General features: G+C 42.8%; 1 protein-coding gene across 4 annotated transcripts in view; it reads right to left on the minus strand.

Moving 5' to 3' along the window:
• Positions 1-21,832, minus strand: part of LOC125631634 (RNA-binding motif, single-stranded-interacting protein 3) — a 1,082,196-nt gene that overhangs the window by 52,455 nt on the left and 1,007,909 nt on the right. For all 4 annotated transcript variants that reach the window (XM_048838637.2, XM_075125723.1, XM_048838640.2 and 1 more), the window contains 2 exons: positions 13,310-13,406; positions 11,469-11,519 (listed from right to left, as the gene is read on the minus strand). In XM_048838637.2, the coding sequence (XP_048694594.2) occupies positions 11,469-11,519; positions 13,310-13,406 (148 nt within the window). The remainder of the gene's footprint in view (positions 1-11,468; positions 11,520-13,309; positions 13,407-21,832) is intronic.

Below are 21,832 nucleotides of genomic sequence, written 5' to 3' on the forward strand. Positions count from 1 at the left end.
AACTGTTAAAGACCACACCTATATTTTCTCTCAACTTTCCACAGGCAGTAGAAAGACTAGGTAATTTTCTCTACTTATGTAAATCAGCCTCTGAATATGTGCTTGCATAACACAGTGCGATTTATGGACATTATTTTGTTTTGATGAACTAAACATGTGTCAATGCCTGGTTCATTCAGCTTATTCATTGTTGTGTGACTCATGATTCTCTTTTCGCTCCAGTGTCATACCTGTGTAACTCTATTTACTTCAGTGGAGTTTCTCCTGATTTATACCTGTCTAACATGAGAGGAGAATCAGACTCAATCTGACTCTTAGGCAGGGGCAGTTTTTTATTCTTTGTCAGCTCATTATTATTTATATTGTGATAGTGGCTGGATGTCAAGACCAGAGCCTAGTTCTGGTACGGACTGTACAAATACCGAGTAAGGGACAGTCACTACCATGAAGTGTTCACTAAATGAGTCAGAAAAAAATGAAATAAGAAACAGGAGCAGAGAAGTGAAATTATTTGCTCTAGGGTCGCACAGCACATCAGTAGTAGAAATGGGACTAGAACTCGAACTCAGGACCGTAACGTTTAAGTTCAGGTCCAATCCTCTGTCATCAATGTGAAAGGAGAGGACGCCTACCACAATTGGGCTCCCAAGCTGTGGTTTCTAGGCACAAACAACCACATCATTCTGACTCGGATTTATTTTTTAATGATAGTAGAATCCTCATAGATTGAAATCTTGGAATGATTCCATGTTTAAAAAATAATATGAATTTTGCATTACTGAACTTAATTCTAAAATGAATGAATTACATCAATTACATACAAGAGGACTTTTTGCAGTGGTGAAATTGGTGTGAACCCTTCCTGGCAGGAATTCATATTTCACAATTTTATCAACAAATCTATGAGCCCAAATCTATGAGCCCAGTCCAGTCCTTGAGATTCCTATTTTGGTGCCATTATACACCCCTCCAGCAAAACATGAACGTTGGTCATGCTATATGGCTCTTCCTAAGTGTTACTCTTTTAGGTTCAAATTCTGTCTCGTTCTCCAAAGCTGCATGGGGCCCTGCCTGCAATGGAATTAATGAGTTTCTGCTGCACAAAGGGTGCGGATTTGGGAAACCCACAGATTTGGTCCAGGCTTCCTTGGTTCTGTAGAGCTGGCCTCTGCAGGGATAACCTCTCTGCCTTCTAGTAGGAGTCAGTCTATACACTGGTACGTAGATACATCAGCCATGGCTCCCTGTGAAAAGAAGGCACAGCAGCAGCAGGAGATGCTGAAGTCACACAGGGTTGCAGTTGCTGCAGTAGTTCCATGGCTGCTCTGCAACCTGGCCTCCAACTGCTGTGAAATTCCTCTGTGCCTAGCCTGCTACCTGGATATCACCTCCAAACCTGCATTCATTTAAACTAGTCTGATACCATTGTCGCTGCAGATGCTGCTGCTCAGGTGTTGGAAATGTTTGCATCAGTCGAGGGTGATGGATTTGTGGGCAGGGGACAAGAGATGTGGTGAGCGACGAATGATGAGTTAGAGAGGCTGTGATGAGATGTCCACCCACATAGGACTGACAAGGATTAAGATGGCCAGGTAAACCATTTAACACCACAGGCTGCACCTGGCTCAGGAGCCAGGGAACTCACTGTAAGCAGGGGAAACTGGGCAGGGCATAGGTGGGGCCTATAAGCCAAGTAGCTGGCAACAGAAAGGGTCTGCTGCTGGGAAAGGGCAGTCATTTCCTGGAAAGAGGGAGAAGTGTTTGGAGGCTGCAGAGGTGGGCAGGCTGCAGTCATTCCCTGGGAAGAGAGAGTCAGAGTGACTGCGTGCAAACCGCGTCTGCCTCAAGAGCTAATCCCCAGAGTGGCCAGGAGGCATCGGCGCTGCAACTGGTAGGGCCAGTGGGTCATGCCCTCCCATTTTTTAACCTGGGCATAGTTTGGGAGAAGGGGGCACCAAACTGCAAGCCTCAGGCTGGCGCAATATGCAGGGGCTGCACTTTGCAGCGAGGGAGCTGATTACAGAGCTGCAGGTGCCAGACAGCGGCTGGTTGGAAGGGCAGAAGAAGAATGGCCAGCGCGCCTGGTTCTCGGTGAGCTATGTGCAGCCACTGGAGGTAGGAGACCGGCTGTACCAAGTGCCTGTGTAAGGGGGACAGGGGGGCGGGGGGACTGCGCAGGGAGGGGGCTAGGGCCACGAGAGAATGCAGGGTTAGGGGAGAAGGGGGTCCAGGACTCCACTTTGGCAGAGATGACACTTAGGGGGGCATGCACGGTCACACGTTCCCCCCAGATTTCTCGGGACGCCTCTGGCTGGGACGCCCAGCAGCGAGGAGGCAGAGCTCCCCCTGCCAGCTGCATTCTCCGTGTGTCCATGCAGGCTGGGGAGGGAGAAAGCTGCACAGTGGCTGGCTGCTGGCTGAGCTCCAACCCACTCCTGCGCATGGGGATGCTTCTTCCTTCCCTGCTGCTGGAGTCCCAGCGCTGCTGCCTGCTTTGCAGACCATCTGCTGAGATGAGTCAAGGGGTGGAGACAGACACAACACGTGGGGTGGTCACATGCCCTCCCAAATCTTTCAGTTGTGTCCCTGTCACAGTGCGGGACTCACCCCTGCGGTGCCTCCTGCTGGTCTCTCAGGGAATTAGCTCTTCTAGGCTCCGGAGCACCCTCTGCAGGCCGGTGTCCTGCTTGCCGCTGGCCCCCATGTCCCTCCCAGACCCTGGTGCCCCTTTCCCTGGGGTGCTGCCCCCTGGCAGTACCCCCACAGATCTGGGTCTCCCCCTCCCTGGAGAACCCCCCCCCACTAACCCCACCTCGCCTCAGACTTTGGCTACTGCCAGTCACCGTTGAGCCCCTGCACACTGGGGAGGACTGCAATGTATAAGCCAATCATCACAGGCAAGGGGGGTTTGGACCCACTTCCTCTGCCTACCTTTGGGCTGCCCCCTGCAATCCCAGTACCTATCTGGCCTTACACTAGGCCTGAAGCCTGGGGGTTTCCAGGTCGGAGCTCCCCAGCTCCCTTGGCCTTCCTCCAGCCCTGCTCCACCTCCAGTACTCTGGTACACTCCCCAGCAGCCAGGCCCGTCTCCCTCCACAGCTAGGAGACTCTCGGCTCCTGGCCCACGGCCCTCTTATAAGGGCCAGCTGAGCCCTGTTTGGGGCGTGGTCCCAGCTGAGCCTGCTCCCCCAGTCAGCCTGGGAACTGCTTGCTCCCAGCCACAGCCCTCTCCCAGGGCTGATTTCAAGCCCTTCAGGGCAGAAGCGGGTGACCACCCTGCTACAGTCCCCCACTACTCTGGACCTGGAAACTGCTTTCAACGACCAGGTCCATGGCGGCCACCGAGGGGGCAGCTCTCCTTGGGGAGCCCCTGCTACACAACCCCCAGCTCCGTGTGCAGGCGGTGAAGTCCCCGTTGGTGCGCCAGAGGTTGGTCCTGGCAGAAGTTACCAGAGTTGGAGACCTCCTGTATTACGACCGGGGAGATTGGCTGGATCCCCTGATGCTCGCTCAGCGTATGGGGCTCTCCAGGTCTTGTACTCCCCGGCGCGTACTTCAGGAGGTGAGGGCCGCTTTGCCGTCCCCTGCTCGGGCTTACCTCGACCGGGTCATGCACGAGGGCATGCCCCGCCCACCCGCCACCCCAGGCCCTCCAGACCTTTTCATCGGGCCCCTACCCCGTGGACCCACCCGATCCCCCTGCCCCTTCTCCGTGAGCCAGCTGCATGACTTGAAGCCGGTTCGTTTCCAGACCGCGCCAAGGAAACACCTATACACGCTCATGCTCCACACCCTTTATTTCCTCACCCTCGTGTCCCACCCTGACACAAAGTGGCGGGACCTCCTGCCACCTCTAGAGGGTGAGGCGCCCCGGTGGGCCAGCCTATACTCCACCCTGGTTCCGAGGCCCGCCGGGGATTTCAGCTGGCGGCTCCTTCATGGGGCTGTGAACACGGGCATGTACTTGGCGCAGTTTACCCCATCCCGGACACCTGCCCCTTCTGCGGCATGAGGGAGACTCTGGCGCATGTTTACTTGGAGTGCGCCAGGTTGCAGCCCCTATTCTGGCTCCTCACGAATATTCTGTTACGTTTTTGGCTGCACTTTTCCCCTCACCTCCTCCTCTATGCACTCCCTATCCGTGGCCCCACAAAATCACGGGACCTCCTGGTCAACCTCCTCCTGGCCCTGGCCAAAACGACCATCTATAAAACCAGGGAGAGGAGGTTGGCCGATGGAGACTCCTGTGACTGTGGGGACTGTTTCTGATCCTCAGTCCGTTCACGTATCCCGGCAGAGTTCCTCTGGGCGGCGTCCACCGGCTCCCTTGATGCCTTTGAGGAGCAGTGGGCGCTGTCCGGGGTTCTCTGCTCGGCGTCCCCGTCAGGCTCCCTTCTTTTGACCCTTTGACCGCACTCCCGTTCCTGTTATTTCATTAGTTGTCCCACGGAATCATTTGGTTTCCAGGTCCTGTAGATCCTCCCCCTAGGCGGGGGGGGCGGTCTTTAAGCAGTGGGCGGGCGGGAGTCCCCCACTAGCCACAGTTATGTGTCACCTGCCCCCCCCTTCTAAAAAGGTTCTGGTGCCCTTGCCAGAAGGAGGCGCTAGAGCAGCAGTAAGAGTGGGGAGCCCCCCATGACAGAAGCATACAACATAAACATATCACATGCTTCTCCAATTTATAACATCACCTCTACACACATACATCCACAATAAGATACATGATGCAATATCAATGATGTGATAAACTGAAGGAAAATGTGATCAATTTATATCACGTCTATGTAATTTATCACTCTATTGATCACACTGCTCATTAATCCACTATCCCAGGATTAATTCTAACATTCTAAACCCATGAAGAACTTTAAAAAGTACCATTTAATCTTTTCCCACCCACAAAATGAGAAATTTCACTGAAAAAAAATTACATATATTTTACATTCTTCTGAAGAAAACTATTGATTAATAAAAAGCTTTAAAAAATAAACACCCTTTGATATATTCTGCTCCTTTGAAACAGTTGTGTTAAAACTATTCTTGAGAGCCTGAGGCTGATGATTAAGATTGCTTCTCTTCTGTTAAATAGAAATCAATACTCCATGGACATTATTTATCCTAAAACAGAAATTCCTGGATCCAAAATCTCATGAGTATCCTTTCACGTTTAATGTCAGTCTGGTTCTTCAAATATCTTTTCTAGTCAAGTTCATAGATCTGAACTCAAACATTTATATACACATATATCTTGTATACATATCTATATTTTTCCATTAATTTAAATTCCTCGCAAAATAGTTAGTCAAAAAAGCTAAGCTAAGCAATTAAGTCTTCTTAGGGATAAGAACAAATAGCAAAACACAAGGCTTTGTCTTGGGGAATCACTATGTGGCTCTTCTGCTCATTGACTGTATGTCAGTGCATAGGTTTCCAGAAGAAGCTTTTACATCTTGCTTATGTCACAAAGACATTCAGTGACACAAGGGGGCTTCAGCAGAGTGTCAGAAAGGATTCGAGAGGGGATGCTTGTATGACATCATCAAAACCAAAAACTATTGCAGCTATATTTTGTTTTATATTATTTCAGATAAGAGTTGACTAATCAATGATACATTATTCAAGCCCCCATCCTTACACCTCATATGTGACATGGATGAACTGCTTACACCCATGTCCTCTTTTAGAGATATAGACTTGGATGAAATGTCTTGCTTTTCTACCTTTACCCTAACTACAGGAGTCATTGTTCTGAGCTTCAGTACTATGGTGATTAGCACTAAAACCTGAGGTTACATAGATTCTGTAAATACATGCTCAATTTGTGATTATGCATTGGTAGTCTGGAGACAATTTCTATATATGGACACGGTATTGGGTGAGGGGCAGGGAGACAGGACCTCATGCTAGTCCCAAGGGAACGTTGCCAATTACTGCCTGGATTATCAGAGTTGTAGAATTGGCAGTCCTTGATTTTCTGCCTCGGGAAACACTGGAATTAAAACTGTTCAGCAGAGCTTTGGCACTGGTGTCTGGTTAGTCATTTCAATCTCTAACCTCCTTGGCCTTAGAAGTTCAAGTAAGTTCACGTTCAAAAACACACAGCTAAACTTTAAAAGAAGAGCTGGGGATTTCAATCTCTAAGGATCGTTTCCTGTTTATTTTTCATATCATGTAGCTGAACTATCACATACATAGAACACAAATGGCCGACACAGGATACACTTTGTTTCTTTACATTCAGACATGCTAACACACAATGGATTCCTGGTTCAACTTACTAAAAAGATAGAGTAACCAATGTGAGGTAAAGAAAATATAGTTTTCTGAGGTATTAATGAGCATGTACAAGGAACTAAAGTTCCTTTGTTCAAGGAAGTAGGAATCCAAACACTGCCAGACTACTGTGGTATTTTGGGTATTACCCAAAACAACAAAGTTGCTCATGAGAAAATGAAAAATGATACGTTTTCGCAGGAGAGTTTGTATATTTTACTCTATATTTGTATACGGCAATCAAGAGACAAAATCGTGAAGTCTTCATTCAGGATACATTCTCATTGAAATGGGAGTTTTGCCTGAGTAAGGACTAAGTTTAAAAAATGAAAGCCAGATTACCTCTCCCACGGGGCAAGGCAAGAGGGACTGAAAAATCAGTAAGATTACCTTATGGAATATTGGGATACTCTCCTTTCTTGGCAGAAGGGTTTGGGGGCTTGTGGCTGGATACGAGACAAGTCCTTTAAAACTCATGTATCCAGGGTGTCTACTGGAAATACATCATCAGAATGGAAACCATCCTACAGAAGTGGCTTTCCCTGGGTGTATGCCTATACTGCAACAGGAAGTGTGACTGCAGCTTGGGTAGACACACCTGAACTAGATTTAGTTTAGTTAGTATAGCAGTGTGGATATGGCATCATGAGGTTCAGTAGGCTGTACAAGCTGCCTGGATCCCTGTGTACATGTTTGCATTGCTAGCCCATGCCGTCAAATCCTCACTGCTACTTGGAACTGCACTAGCTAGATTAAAGCTAGCATGGGTATGCCTACCCGAGATGCAATTGCACCTCCAACTGGAGAGTAAACATACCCTGTGTGCTGCTGTGCTTTCCTCCCATCCTGGTAGGATGCATGCTTTCATTGGTTAATTCCCTCGGCAGCTACTGTATAGAATCTATAAAGCAGACTTGGCCCTAAATATTAGCTTTTCATGCACACAAGAGGGGTCTCAAATGCAAAAACAGATGTATGCACAGACAATGTATGTGTATGGTATTTATGCTGGTTCACTACAAATTGGGCCCTTAGTGAAGAACAAGTAATAAGAGCACATGAACTTTTTAAAACAAACATTCTGATCATAAAAATTAGGTAATTAAAAGAAACACGAAGGATCTCTCTCTCTCTCTCTCTGAACTGTCTTTAAATAGAATGTTTTTCAAAGTTTTCCATGAGCCACCAGAGAGCATTCAAGGATAGCAGGGTATCATACAACAAAAACATGCTAATATGGCAAAAGTCTCTAAATCCACAGGATAACTCACTTTTCATTCATATTTGGACTCTGCCATCTCTCTCCCTCAACCCTTATTTCAACGTAGCAATGGAGTATATGATTTTAACTGACAGGGATGGGTGAACAGATTAAGAAGAAATTTGTACTTGATCAAACAGAACTCAGTTTCTGGGATGAATTAATTACATGCTGTGTCAAGAGAACACCTTGTCACAATGCTATCAGAGTTTGTTTTTCTTCAGAGTTGGTAAACATAGGCAGGTCATACAGGAAAGGGGACAAACTAATATAGCTTGAATATTTGAGATTTGTTTGTCTGCTGACTATAGTGCAGCCAGCTCAGCCATCTAATTACACGTACTTCGGGTAAAATTTTAAAAAGTGCCTGAGTCAAAAGATCCTTCGGGTAAACATTTTAAAAGTACCTAATTGATTCAGGAGCCCAAATCTCATTTTCTAAAGCACCTAAGCACGTGCAGATCTCCAATTTGCAAGTTCAAGTGGCTTTTGGGGTACACAGATGTGGGTGATTCTTTGGCATGACTTCATTTTGCCAGCATGTGAATATTATCTGTGCTAATTATTCTAATCAACAAAAGTGGTTGAATCAATTTTATATTCATTTCCATGCAGCTAACTACACAGTTAATAGAATTTACGTATAACACAAGTTTTTCAAAATAATATTTCTACCCATTATCTTTCAAAGTAAAGTCAGACTTTACTCTTATTTGGTTGGTAACGACTGGAAATACATTCCTGGCATTTTTCCACGTAAATAGTTGGCCAGCATTGCATGTAGTCAACAATCCATTCCATGATAGCTCAGTTGCAGCCAGATATTCTTTTGGGTTGTTACATTGTGCAGCACAGCTGTTTCCTTCAGTCTGTGAGCTTGAGAACCTGGGAGAAAGCTGGACTGTCTGCGTGTGTGCGTATCCTGAATAAAGAATCTCCTTTATCTAGTTGTCTTCACTACAACAGAATCCTGGCTCTTCTATCATGAAGAGCACTACATCGTGTTTAAATATAAAGAGTATGTTAAATCTAAACTTTCTTCTGAGAATGAAAAATTAATCATCCAGTGACATCATTTACTGAATGTTTATAATTAACACAAAGCATTAGAAGTGACTCAAACACTACTCTCCTTAAAAGAGTTTATGTTTGCTCACAAAGAATAATACAGCCTTAACAAAATGTTCCTACATTTTGTAGCAGGGGGAATGTAAAATTTTATCAGCATTGGCTTCTAATGTGACATTATACAGCCATGTAGAGTACACAGGCAGTGTAATCAGTCATCTTGTAAAATGTTGTCAAGTAAAATAGTGACATTTTAGATAGCAAAGTCACATACTAAACGAAAGAGGAGAGACAAATAGCTAATTGGATCAGAAAGCCACCAGTTTCACGAACTCACTGGAGACTCTGAAATCCTAACTTAGTCAGATGTTCTCCATTTTGTTGTTTTTAACTTTATGAAGGTGCCTGGCAGAGACTCCATAGTCAGAGTTGCAACTACAGTGGGCTTAAAGTAGGGCATACATTTTTGTTTTTCTGTTAATGTAGACTGCCAATTGGTGAGACATTTTAGAGGCTGTTAATCTTTATGCTCTTTGAATTTTCTATGTAGTGTTTGGTTTCTCATAATACATTTTTAATAATTAAGCCCTTGGATTTGGGTGAAATTTTTCCTTGGCAGCCCTACATTTCATTGTTGACCGATATTCCCCGGCTCTTCGACCTGTTTGGTCTATCTCCCCCTTTTCTAATGCCTGCCCCAGATTAAGCATTAAAAAAAACCCACCCACAAAATGTATGAACAAAAGAAACTGTGTGTGAAGTCATTAGGATTGCAATAGACACAACAGGACTGACACACACACACACACACACACACACAAAACCACGGAAATGGGAAATGAAAAGTGAAGTCAATTACTTACATACCTTCTACTCCTTCACCCGCAAGCGCACACCTTACTATGACCACAACTACCCTACATGATAGACTGTACCACAGACTTAACTCTGCCTCCCTTGGGATGCCAGCCTTCCTTCACCCGTTTAATCACTCTATTGAACAGAGCCATTTACCAAACTACCCTCTCCCAACACAACCAAACACTAAACACCTACAACTACTAGTGTTGGGGAAAAAATAATCTGCTAAAGGAGTGTGTGCAGAAGAGTAAAAACAAGGCAGAGTAAAGGTCCATGATGTATGGTAGCTGTGGTGATATTAAGGTGTGTGTTTGGGTGTGGTAGAGCAGATGGTATGTAGTTAAGTGGATTAATTTTTCACTTCCTTCCTTTTGTGGGGTTGTGTCAGGCATATTTTGCGTGTAGCTACCCAAACTGCTTCATAATGAAGTTTCTGTGTTTTGTAATAATAGCCAAGTGGTCATATGGAACAAAGGATCTCAAACCGGAGCAGTGAAGTGCTTGGATTTTCTCTGTAAATCCTGTGTATTTTACAGAGATCACTGGTTTTCCACAGGTTAGAAAACAGTTACTTGCCTTCACCGATGTGCGGGATTCTAACATTTCGTATGCTCTTCAGTTATGTCTGAAGAGTTAGGGAATAGATTTCATTGTACTTATAAAAACTCTCACTTGAACACGCCTCCCTACTGTCGGATGTAGGGAGCTTTATGTGCTCTCTTTCCCTCAAGGAGACACGGATTTGCATCCAGATTTGGATGCAAATGAAATAAACTTGGTTGTTTCAATTGAGCGCTGAGTAGGCATTTGATCACGTGATCAGACTACTGCACAGCTTGAAAAATCTGTAAGACTCTGCTCAGGAGAGCAACAATGGTGAATGAGCAAGGGTGTTTCAAATCAGGATTTTGCTCCACAGGTCAGATAATTATATCCATACTACTATATGCCTAACTCTAGCTAGTGAAAGCAGCTACCCCAATTTCATGGACGGAAAAATTCACTCCCAAGATATCATACTTCAGCAGATAGGCACCAAATAAATAAAACTATTATTATTATTATTATGTCAGAATACTTGCACGAGTGGGAAAACATAGATATTGTAAAAAATCTGATGCTCTGCAACTGCATGTTACATTTACCCTCCTCATGCAAAATCAATTACTTAAAAAGTGTTGATGTGGAATAAATATTTGAATGTGAATAAGCAACAGTTTCACATCAATCCGTATCTGATAAGTTGGCCAAATACAACACAAACAAACAAACAAAGCACTCCACAATTCAGGCAATCTGTACAAATGTATTCAGTGTATTGTCTCCATCTAATACTTTGCTGGCATTTAAACAACTCTGTCAAAAGTACTTTGTGAGTGAAACTGAACTTGCAGAACTACTTATTTTTAATGAATGATGCAACATGCATTTGCGTGCTGTTTTGAGTGCTGTACTGTATTTGATGAAGCATGAAGCAAACTTTCCAAGACAAAAAAAATATGAGTTGACTGATCAAGTCAGAGAGAAGACCCAAATTCTGTGGAGACTCTAAGACAGCTGTGCTTTACCTCTTGCAGCGTTTGGAATACGTTAGCGATACAGTAAGGATCCTTTCAAGTTTATATGTCAGCGGGAAAGGAATTTTTTGAATGGATAAAGATATAGGGGAAGTGTAGCAGATGTGTTCATCCAAGCAACTCAAAATATCCAAGAGTGCAGTTATTTCACAGTCCCTAAAGTAATGATTCAGACGCTACACTCAAGGGTTTTTTATTTCCTTAATATAATCAACAAAACTAGACAATATACGATCCCATCTTCCTCTTTATACTGAATACAAATATTATCCTTAAAGAAGCGGGATCTTGACATGCATGACAAAGGATTCCCATCTCATGGGGCAGGTGATCACTCTTATAACTTTTCCAATGACCTAGTGCTGCCCAGTAGAGGTAGGGATCTGCTACATACAGGTTTAGTTGGATGCGAGGAAATATCCACTTACTGTTGGTTGCATAACGTATGGCGGATGAGGCATCCACGAAGTACTCTGGACCTGCGTATCAAATAACTTTCGTTAGCACAAGATCTTTTAAACAGAGATCTCTTTTCTCAGTGAATTCAGTTGCAAGGATCCTTTGCACTTGTCACAATAACAACTAATAGTGAGCTAATTTCAGGAAGAACCTACGGGGAGACAAAATTCATTTATGTCTTGTAATCTTATTGACGTAGAAACTTTCAGATTCCATTCAGTAATGTTTCTGCCATGTTCAGGAGTCTGAAAGACAGCCACACTGTCTATGCTCCCCTGTTTTATCCAATGAAGTGTGTTATCCAACAGATGGTACAGTAGGTGCAAACTTTAAGTAAAATTTTCAAAAGCTCTTTAGTGCCATCGTGTTTGAGTCCTAGTTTCAAAAGTGACTTATGTACCTCAGAAAGTAATTTTGAAAGTCTCATTCAAAGCTTGGGAAAAGGGGATGCTAGGCAATTTAAGAGATTTTGAAAATTTTACCTTTTGTGCTGCCATTTGGAAGTTATCTCGGTAAGAGAACATCTGCTTGAAAAATTTTACATACACTTCAAGTTTAAGAATTCTGAGTTGTGGAGTAGAGTGAGGTTTAATTAATTTTACCTCTGGAGATCTGATTTTCAATCTCCTCTCCTGTACAAACTAAAATAATTTTAGTATCTCAACGTAGTGGCAGTATCCTGCAGACATTTTCTTCATCTAAAAAAAACCAACCCAACAGCAACAACAAAATTTCCCAAATGTAGTTTTGCAAGTCTGGTGGAATTTTCTGAAGCAGGCACCAGGATTGGAAGAGCAGCGAGGCTGCAGGTCGGAACTGACTGGTATGGGGAAGAGCACATAACACTTGCACTGTACCTGATTAAAGTAAGTGCCAGAAGTTTCTCACTTTCATGACCATTAAATTCAACCATAAATATTTAAAGAAAACAACCCCAGATAACAGTGAAAATTATCTACCTCTGTAAGTTTTAGGGATATGTTTTGTGCATGGTTTCAACTCTGATGGCCTGACAAAAGTGTTCCTCACTATAATGTGGGAAAAACTCAATACTTTTGCTCCTCAAATTAATAATGGCTAGCTATATACTGGAGGTGTTCCACTCCAAAAATATTGCCCGCAAATAAATCTATGCAGCCATATTTTAACATCACCTCAGAAAAGCCATCCTGCCACAACAAGGATTTCACAATGGAAACTTGATATAGAAAAAGGAGGCCTGGACAGTAAAACTATTTTGGGGCCACTGGGAGGAGTTGGTGAGAGCAGAAACTCCAAAACACACAATGGGTGGGAGCCTGAAGACATCTATAAAAACTGTGTTCCCCCAATGTCTTGCTTTGCAGGGTGCTACTCAAGAGGAATGTGTGTTGTTAATGGAGGTCATTGAGGCAAGTACAGCTGAGAGCAAAAGGTCAAAACATGATCAAGAGAAACTAAATGACTAAAAAGGTGCATTCTCTAAAATTCGGCCAATGAAAAGAAGCCATAATGACTAAACATCTCATTAAGCATGACAAACTTTTGCTATGTCAACTGGAAATGAAGCAAAATGCTAAGCACTTGAAAAACTGATTGAAATAGGACAAAAGCATGGTGGCTTTTATTACTTAGTGTAAAGAATCCAGAAAATACTTGATACCCTACACTAAGTGGAACATGAGTGCTACTAAAAAAGCCTTGGTTTAAAGCATGAGTAAAGCGTGCAGGCACACACAATTTTCTGTTGTATACGTTTTGCCTTTGTCCACATCCAAAACATAATCATCAAGTGGGGGTACATACTGAGATGCATGCAAATCTGACATACCTGATATGTAGAAACAGGGGAAGCAGCAATGAATGGCGTGATAGATGTCTGTGGAATCATGCGGTTTGTTGCAATACTGTACGGTGAGGAATAAAATCTGGAAACAGAAAACAAAAGGAAGATTCTTGAGGCTCTTGATAGCCAGACTCCAATTAACTGATCCACTGCCACCACTGGGCAAAGACAATTATCTCTTTTTCTCTCCAAAACAGTAATAAAAAAGGATGATGTGGCTCTATAAATTTTGTCAGTTTTCTCCCTCCCGTTCAATTTCACTATCTAGACCATTTGCAGAAGACATCATTTTTTCCTCTACACCTACAGAAAGCATTAAGAAGCATAGAACTGTGGAAAACTCTCCTTCAGAAATGGAGAAAGCAGCTATTTGAAATGCAGTGGTGGTTGATTTTCCAGAGTACAATCCAGTATAGGAAAACTCCTCGGACCATTTCAAAGACACTGATATTGATCTCATTTATGCATACGGTAACTATTTTCTCTCAGATCTGAATAGTTCAGTGTTGATGATATTCCCTCAGTTTGCTTATTGAGGGATAGCTGCAATTACTGGACAAACTGGTTAAGATTTTCATATCAATCTAAAAGAGGTAAATGCATCTCTTCCATTGAAATTAATCAAAGGTATGTGTCTAACTCCCCCAGTTGTATGCAGTATAGTTGTAGCAGTATCAGTCCCAGGATTGTAGAGGAACAAGATGGGCGAGGTAATATATTTTATTGGACCAACATTTGTTGGTGAGAGAGACAAGCTTCCCAGCCACACAGAGCTCTTCTTCAGACCTGGGAAAGGTACCCCCAGCTTCACAGCTAAATGCAAGGTGGAACAGATTGTTCAGCACAAGTAATCAGCACATATTGAAGGTAGAGTGGCTGGTTAATACCTCTGCAGTTATAGTCAAAAAGAGAGGGTTAATGGGTTACAGATTGTTGTAATAAGCCATAAATCCAGTGTCTCTGTTCAATACATGATTTTTAATGTCTAGCAGAGTTATCACTTTAAGTTCCCAGCAGAGGTGACGCGTGGGTGGGGAGCATGTGGGGTCTAGTGCCCCCTCAGATTTCTGTGAGTGCTAAGCTGCCCTTGCAGGGCTTGCTCCACTCAGCCTGCTGGTGGGGAAGCAAGCCAGAAATGTGCAGAGGATTGGGGGGCTGTGGCTGGTTTGTTCCCTATCCCCGGCAGCCTGGCCCAGGCAGGGAGCAGAGCGGGAAGGCCGCAACTGCCTCCCCAGCTGGCCTCTCTCATGGACAGCCACTGCGCTGCGCAGAGTTAGTGACCTTGAATGCTCACCCTCAGCTGGTGCGAGAAGTGGTTCCATCCTGCCCCCTTTGCTCCCCACACACGGTTGCTGAGGAAGATGCTGGGAGCAGATTCCCCCTGCTCAGCCTGAGTTAGGGGCACTGCCTGTGCCCCTCACCTCCCCTGCTGAGGTATCTGTGAGGACGTTGGAGCTCCGGGGAGACACTGTGGGTCTCCCTGGGCCAGGGGCACATGCTCCCTGCTCCTGTGCCCCCCACCCCAGGAGCTGGTGGGATTTGCTGCCCTGCCCCATGGAGGTCGGGCTGGAAGGTTCCTCCCAGAGCCAATGCATGGGGCGGTCACGTGCCCCCATTTTACGCTGTGCTCCCCACTATCAGCAGGCATGAATCGTCTCTGACTCCGGCGTGTCTTTTGAAAGTGTTGTGCGGGTTTCCTTTGAGGATGAGGACTGATAGGTCAGACACAGAGTGATTGCTTTGTGAAGAACATTCACCCACACGTGACAGGTTGTTTTTGTCTAACTACTTTTGCTATGCAATCTGTTCTTCCTTGCATTTAGCTGGGATGCTCGGAGTATCTTTCCCAGACTTGAAGAGCTCTGTGTGGTTCGAAAGTGTCTCTCTCTCACCAACAGAAGTTGATCCAATAAAAGATATTAACCTCACCCACCTTGTCTAGTCTCTAACTCCCCTAGACAGCTTTGGAAATCTCAACCTCTGATTTATTTTATTGTTTTTATTTCTACTTCAAGCCCATCACTTGAGGCATGCACTGGATATAAGTGGTGCATAGGATTTTGCAGAGACGCTTTCTGCAGAGGGGTGAATTAGAATGTATTCTCCCCCTTCCTCTGACATCTCTTCCACACTGAGGAAAGGAAATTAACAGTCGCCTTCCACAACAGCCATGCAACAAAACAACATTATCTTTTTTTACACTAGTACACTGCTATCAATCACTTTGACAAATCAGGATTTAATACTAATCACTCTATTTAATGTAGCAGATTCTGGATGAGGAATAAAATAAATCCCTGAGTCAGGAGAAACAGGAAAAGCAGGCTCCCTTGTTTGAACATTGGGAGAAAATGTCCAAATATAGTGGGGGAGAAGAGAAAAGAAAGTATCTGTTCTCAGTATTTCAAATAAGATTTTAAAATAGCAAGGGCAGCAAGCTGAACTCTGGAGAAAACATAGCAATAAACTGCCATTTTTAAGAATGTCTATATTGTCTGAGAGTGCTGCCCAGACAGCTGGTTTTAAAATGTCTCCATATAACATTTTACATGTATCCTATTTATGAGATAATGAAGGAGAAGACAGATGCATTTTTTGTTAAACTGTTGTTCAGCAGGGACCGAACAGATGCTGTTATTTAAAACCAAAGAATTTTTTGAATACATTTACCTGTGACATTAGCACAATGCATATGTTTTCCCTAGTCCTGTTAGAATGCTCTGCTGACCACAAGTGATCTGTTCCCAGTCAATGGCTAATCAGATTTCACTTTGGCCATGCTATTTTTTAGCGAATGTACTGAGGCAAGCTGTAGACCAGAAATGAAAACAGCAGAATTTACAGGAAACTCCATGGGGAACTAGAGAATAGAAATATAAATAAACCTCACAAGTAAAGAAAAACTGTAAAGGGGAAACCCTTTCAAGAAAACAATGCATTTTTGTTCTTACTGTTCTATTCCTATCCATCAAACATGGAATTATATTTCACTCTCTGGGAAGTTAAAACACTGCCACTCAAGGTAAGAGCTATCAGGTGGAAGACAGTTCAGGAGAGAAACAACATCCTATTTGATCCCCTAATGCTGATTTCCTGCTTAAGCCAATAACTCGATAGACAGCTAACCATTTCATTTTCAGCTTAGAGCTGCAGCTATGTGACTATTATATAAGCTTTTGGAATACACAGTCGGGTAATGGGAAAAATACATGCCTCTCAGCTCCCCGGCCAATGCCATTTATCTGTCATGGTCTGGAATGCTTTCAAACAGGTATCATCTAAAACAAATTATCAGGGCAGTCAGAGACATTCCTAACACATCCACACCAAAACACCATGGAAGAGAAAGGAGAGACTTCTGATAGAACAAACAACTTAATAGGAAAAACAAGCCTACAGTTGTACTGTAATTTTAATGACACTGGGCCATGCTCTGCAGTGGAAAGGGGTGGAAAAGTCTCTCATCCTTCTGGGGGAGAATTCCCTCAGTGAAGAAATTGAGCAAGTCAGCAGCAGGATGTCATAGAATCATAGAATATCAGGGTCGGAAGGGACCTCAGGAGATCATCCAGTCCAATCCCCTGCTCAAAGCATCTTCCGAAGCCCCCTCTGCAAGTCCAGGTGTAGACGGTATGCTGGGGGCAGAACCAGGGGCTGGAGGTCATAAGGGCATAGTAGACAAGGGCAATGCTCAATGGCATTGCTGCCCAAAGGCAGGTTGGCTTGGGGTGCCATAGATTAGACAGCTCCCTAGAGCAGCGAAAGTTGCAGCAGCCCAGAACTGGGAGGTAACTTAAAGCCACCTTAGACACCTCTTTCCCTGAGCTGTGAGTAATGAGCTGTCTCTCTTAGAGGCACCTAAGAAACATCCCACTCAAACTCCCTTACACCCATTCACTGATGTGTAAAGGAGTCTAAACTTGTGTAACCTACATGCTGTGGATCCCAAAGAAAGGGTAGGAGCGAAATGTAAAGAGCAGCTTACTCTGATGCACACTTTGCTATACTCTCCTGGCAGCTGCTTTTCTCTGTGGCCTCTTAGTTTTGGTGACACCACAAACTTCTTTAGACTTAACTTGAGGACATGTGAGGTGACAGTTGCATTTTTGGTGAGTGTGAGACTGAATGCATACTTCTAATGGAATCTTAGCTGCCAATGTATACACTGGAGTGGTGGTGGTGGTGGGGGGGGGGGCTGGCAGAAGATATAAGTGACACCAGCTTTGACTCCTTTTTGGCCCTTCTAGACTCACCACTGAATTTGGTCCCCAAATCCACTGGCATTGGAAAGCACAGTACTTTACCAGAATTGTAGATTTTGAGGTAATCGACCTATATGTTCTGGGGTGCATTCTCAAAGACTGAGGCTTAGCCTCTCTTTCTGCAGGTGCAATTTGCACACACAAAATCATTTGCAGGTGCAAATCAGAATTACTACAATCAAGTTGCTATCGGTGCACATATCTCCAACTCAAAAACGAAGTGCAACAATGCAGCTGCAAATTTTGCAGTTGCAAACTGCACCTGCAAATTGGAGGCTGCTCTTTCGTTCAAAAAGAGAAAAAAAAAGAAAAGGATCTTTTGTATGTGGATATTATGTGCACAGAGAAAACACATTCACCCACACACCTCGTTACAGGTAAGGAGAGATTTTATAAATCACCTTAATAGAACCATGTTCACAATAAGGGGATACCAAATATCTGGCACATAGGACAGGCAGTGCTCTGAGGGAAGTTTTTGTTGTCTAAGAGCTCACATATTTCATTCCTACCTCAAAAAAGCAAGTTGGATTGGGAGATTTGATTCTTTGTATGTCACTGCAAAAATGTCAATGTGGTTACTATCCTATGGGAGAATGTGCAACCTTTTGCATAGAACATGCACAATGACAAAACCTTATTTGCACAGAAATAAACACCATTTGCTCATGCCTCATGTCCACAGGCAGTACTGAAAAAGTCAGATTCATGAATAGCATCCTGGGGCTAACATAATGTAAGAGTATTACCAAGCATTATCACAGCAGCAAGTTTCCATTGCAATAAGCCACAGAGTCAGCTCTCAGGTGGAAAACACCTCTCTTGAGTATCGAGCCCCTTGCTCTGCAAATCCATAGTATAGTCCCCCAGATATCAATATTAAACTGATACAGTACGCTGCAATCTTACACTCAAAACAGGACTAAAACCTCAGCAACATTTTAAATGAGTATGTTTACAATGCAAATAGAAGACTTTTGTATTCTCTTGTACAAGTGCATTAAACAACTAATAGTAATATAATGAATTGTAACACTGATAAGGTAGCACTACCTACTGCTCCCTGAAAAAAAATCCAAGTGCCTTTATAAATGCAGTTCAAGAAAGCCTGATTATAAGACAGAAAAGACAGAGAGAGATTGAGAGAGGAATAGAGCTTCTGCACCACAGTGTGCTGTGACTGGTACTTCAGATGTTCATATTGCATTGTTATGGTACACTAAGGGCCTGATTCTCCACTCCATTACACCAGTTTTATGCTGGTGTAACTCCATTGATTTTAATGGAGTTCCACTGGCATAAAAACAGTGTAATGGAATGGAGAATCAAGCCCTATAACTTAATAGTCTCAATTGAGAATGATCCATTACTTTGTGGAGGAAACGACTTAGTTTTTGTTTTTGTTGAAAAGCTTCTCTTTTTTTTACTTCTGCTATGGACTTTAAAAGAAAATATACAATCCTACAGGTTTCAGAGTAGCAGCCGTGTTAGTCTGTATTCGCAAAAAGAAAAGGAATACTTGTGGCATCTTAGAGACTAACCAATTTATTTGAGCATAAGCTTTCGTGAGCTACAGCGCACTTCATTGGGAATGCATCCGATGAAGTGAGCTGTAGCTCACGAAAGCTTATACTCAGATAAATTTGTTAGTCTCTAAGGTGCCACAAGTACTCCTTTTCTTTATACAATCATACAGTAATCAAACTCACAGTACCATTCATTGGACTGAATCCCATTTTTGTCATCAGAAGAACACACAGCTCCTGAGTTAGTGTCCGAACTCAGTCCTTTTCTTAAGGTTTGGCTCTGCTGATAACTCAAAAGCAATACCATAACCTACACTCCAGCTCCTCCGTGAACTTTCCAGGGCCACCTCTGTCCTAGCTGCCTCTCTCTACACAGCCACTCCCACCTTCCTCATATCCTGTGTGAAGTTAGTAAGTTGCACCTGCCAAAATGAATCAGCAGAAGTTCAGCAGCTTTACGCAGGATTCTAAGACTTGCTAACAGGTACGGTCAACCTTCTTAGGGGTTAGTTTTATCAGTAACTCAAATCTCATCCTAGGCTTCCTCCTTGAGCTTGGCTGGCCCTAGGTTTTCCCTCCTCCGTCCTCATGATCCTGTTGCCTCTCCTTTGAAAGCCACTCAACCTCTGTTGTAAGCTACGTGTTATTAATAAGCCACACCTCTCAAATAAATCAGCTGGATTTTACCATTTTTGTGCAGTGCTCCAGCGCTTGTTAACCTGGGTCCCTTGAATAGGCCTGCCCAATCTTGCTACAAGCACAAGTATAATGTCTTGCTTTTGCAAGTACTGGAGTATATTCTCAACTTGATGTTCAGACTTTAGCTGCTCATCTCCCATTATTGCTAAAGAATTACACAACAAGAATACTCGTTACCTGAAAAATTGTGCTAAAATACAGTGTGTGATACAGTCCATCATACCTGAACATATTGAATCATATTTGTTCACCAGCCAAATATCAAGGTGCTCCAAACTTAAGCAGGCACAAATCCCATGAGCTAGTTTTTCATTGCACTTACCCATGACAGCAATGCAACAAAATACATACCATCAAATATGCAAGTATGCATGTGAAAAATGATACAGAATTGCATCCATATGAAGTATAGCAACTAATAGATGAATTGTGGGGGAGTTAAAAAGAAATAATTGAATCAAGGGATAGTGATGTTATTAAGGTGACAGTAGAGACATCTTATTTTTATGATATGTCTAGTACCCGAAGATGGAATACCTACTATATAATTCTCTGTGGGTCAACTATGGTTTTCTACATATTAATAAGTGCTTCTGATGACACTTCATTCATTCAGACTATTGCCATGTGAGCATTTTGAGTGAGACTTTTTTATATTAATCAAATTGAAAATGTAATGAGCCTCTAGAAAAAAAGAAAGGTCAAGAGCAGGAATCAATTGTTAATATTTGATAAAGAAGCCCTATATTGTTATTTATTTTATATTTTTCAAATAAAAGAACATTTAAAAAAATGAAAAACTGGAATTTTCCATTGGACACTGCATTGCAGAACACATTTTTTTTCCCCAAAAAGCAACCATCTTCAAGCAATTGGGCAATCCAAATGCCTGAATGGTATTGGGTCCTCTGTGATACAAATAATGTGTGCATTTGAAATAACTTTCACTATAACATGACTGAATTTTACAGATCATCATAGAATTAAACATAAAAGGATGTTAGTCACTTTGAGTCAATGAAATTACAATTCCCAGTATGTTCATGTCACTGATACATAGAAATTATTTTTAATTAAAAACCAATTGTTTTGATGATACACTAGTGGATTATGAACTTTGATGATTTTATTTCAAACATGGCCAACAGGGTGCTACCAGCTGAAAAGTGCTCAGTACCACAGAGAACAAGTCAGGAAAGAAATAGATTTGTTCAAGAAAGAAAGAGATTTCCACACAGGACCAGAACTAAAAACACCAGAGTTCAAATCAGGGTTCTGAAAAATCTCCCTTTGGGGTCTTGGGTAAGTCACTTTATTGGCCTGCCTTATCATCTTCATCCCCAAAATGAAAATCTACCTTGGAGGGATGCCATTTGTAAAGTTGAGTGAAGTTGAAAAGTGTTAATTATTATCATTGATTTGTTTTCCAATATTTGGAATGTTTGTTTTTAAACATCTAAGCTATGCTCTAAGAAATACTGAAAAACAAAACAAGAGTTTCTAATGTTTCATATCTTTTTCCCTTCATGGGAGACAGATCCAAGATGATAGTCGCTAAAGTGCTTGTATGGAATTTAGTGAGGTCTACCAAGACTCATAAATTTCCCACACTTTTAACTGATGATAATGTAGAATGCAATTATTACAATCAACATCTCTTTGGTTAAGCAGGCACTGTGAAATATTTTAGATGCAAAACACAACCTATTTTAAAACCATCATAATCTGGCTGGAAATTTTAAACCCAACAAATAATAGCAGGTGTTATCAGGTGGTCAGATAGTTAATGACTGAAGTAGGCAGGCACATTTCAAAAATTGCACCTTCAATTATTTGTCTCAGGGAGTTGTGGGTGAAAAATGAAGGTGAGCATAGTTTATAAGTCTAGCCTAAATCTCTTTTGCTCAAAAACTTATCTAAGGCTTTGTCTTCAGCCTTTTTATTCAGGCAATGCTGTGACAGCAATCCAGCTAGCAGAAGGAACTCAGATTAAGGAACAATCTTAGTACGCAAACCATGCT

Source organism: Caretta caretta, chromosome 2, assembly GCF_965140235.1.
Source record: "Caretta caretta isolate rCarCar2 chromosome 2, rCarCar1.hap1, whole genome shotgun sequence".
In the NCBI taxonomy this organism is placed as follows: domain Eukaryota; kingdom Metazoa; phylum Chordata; order Testudines; family Cheloniidae; genus Caretta; species Caretta caretta.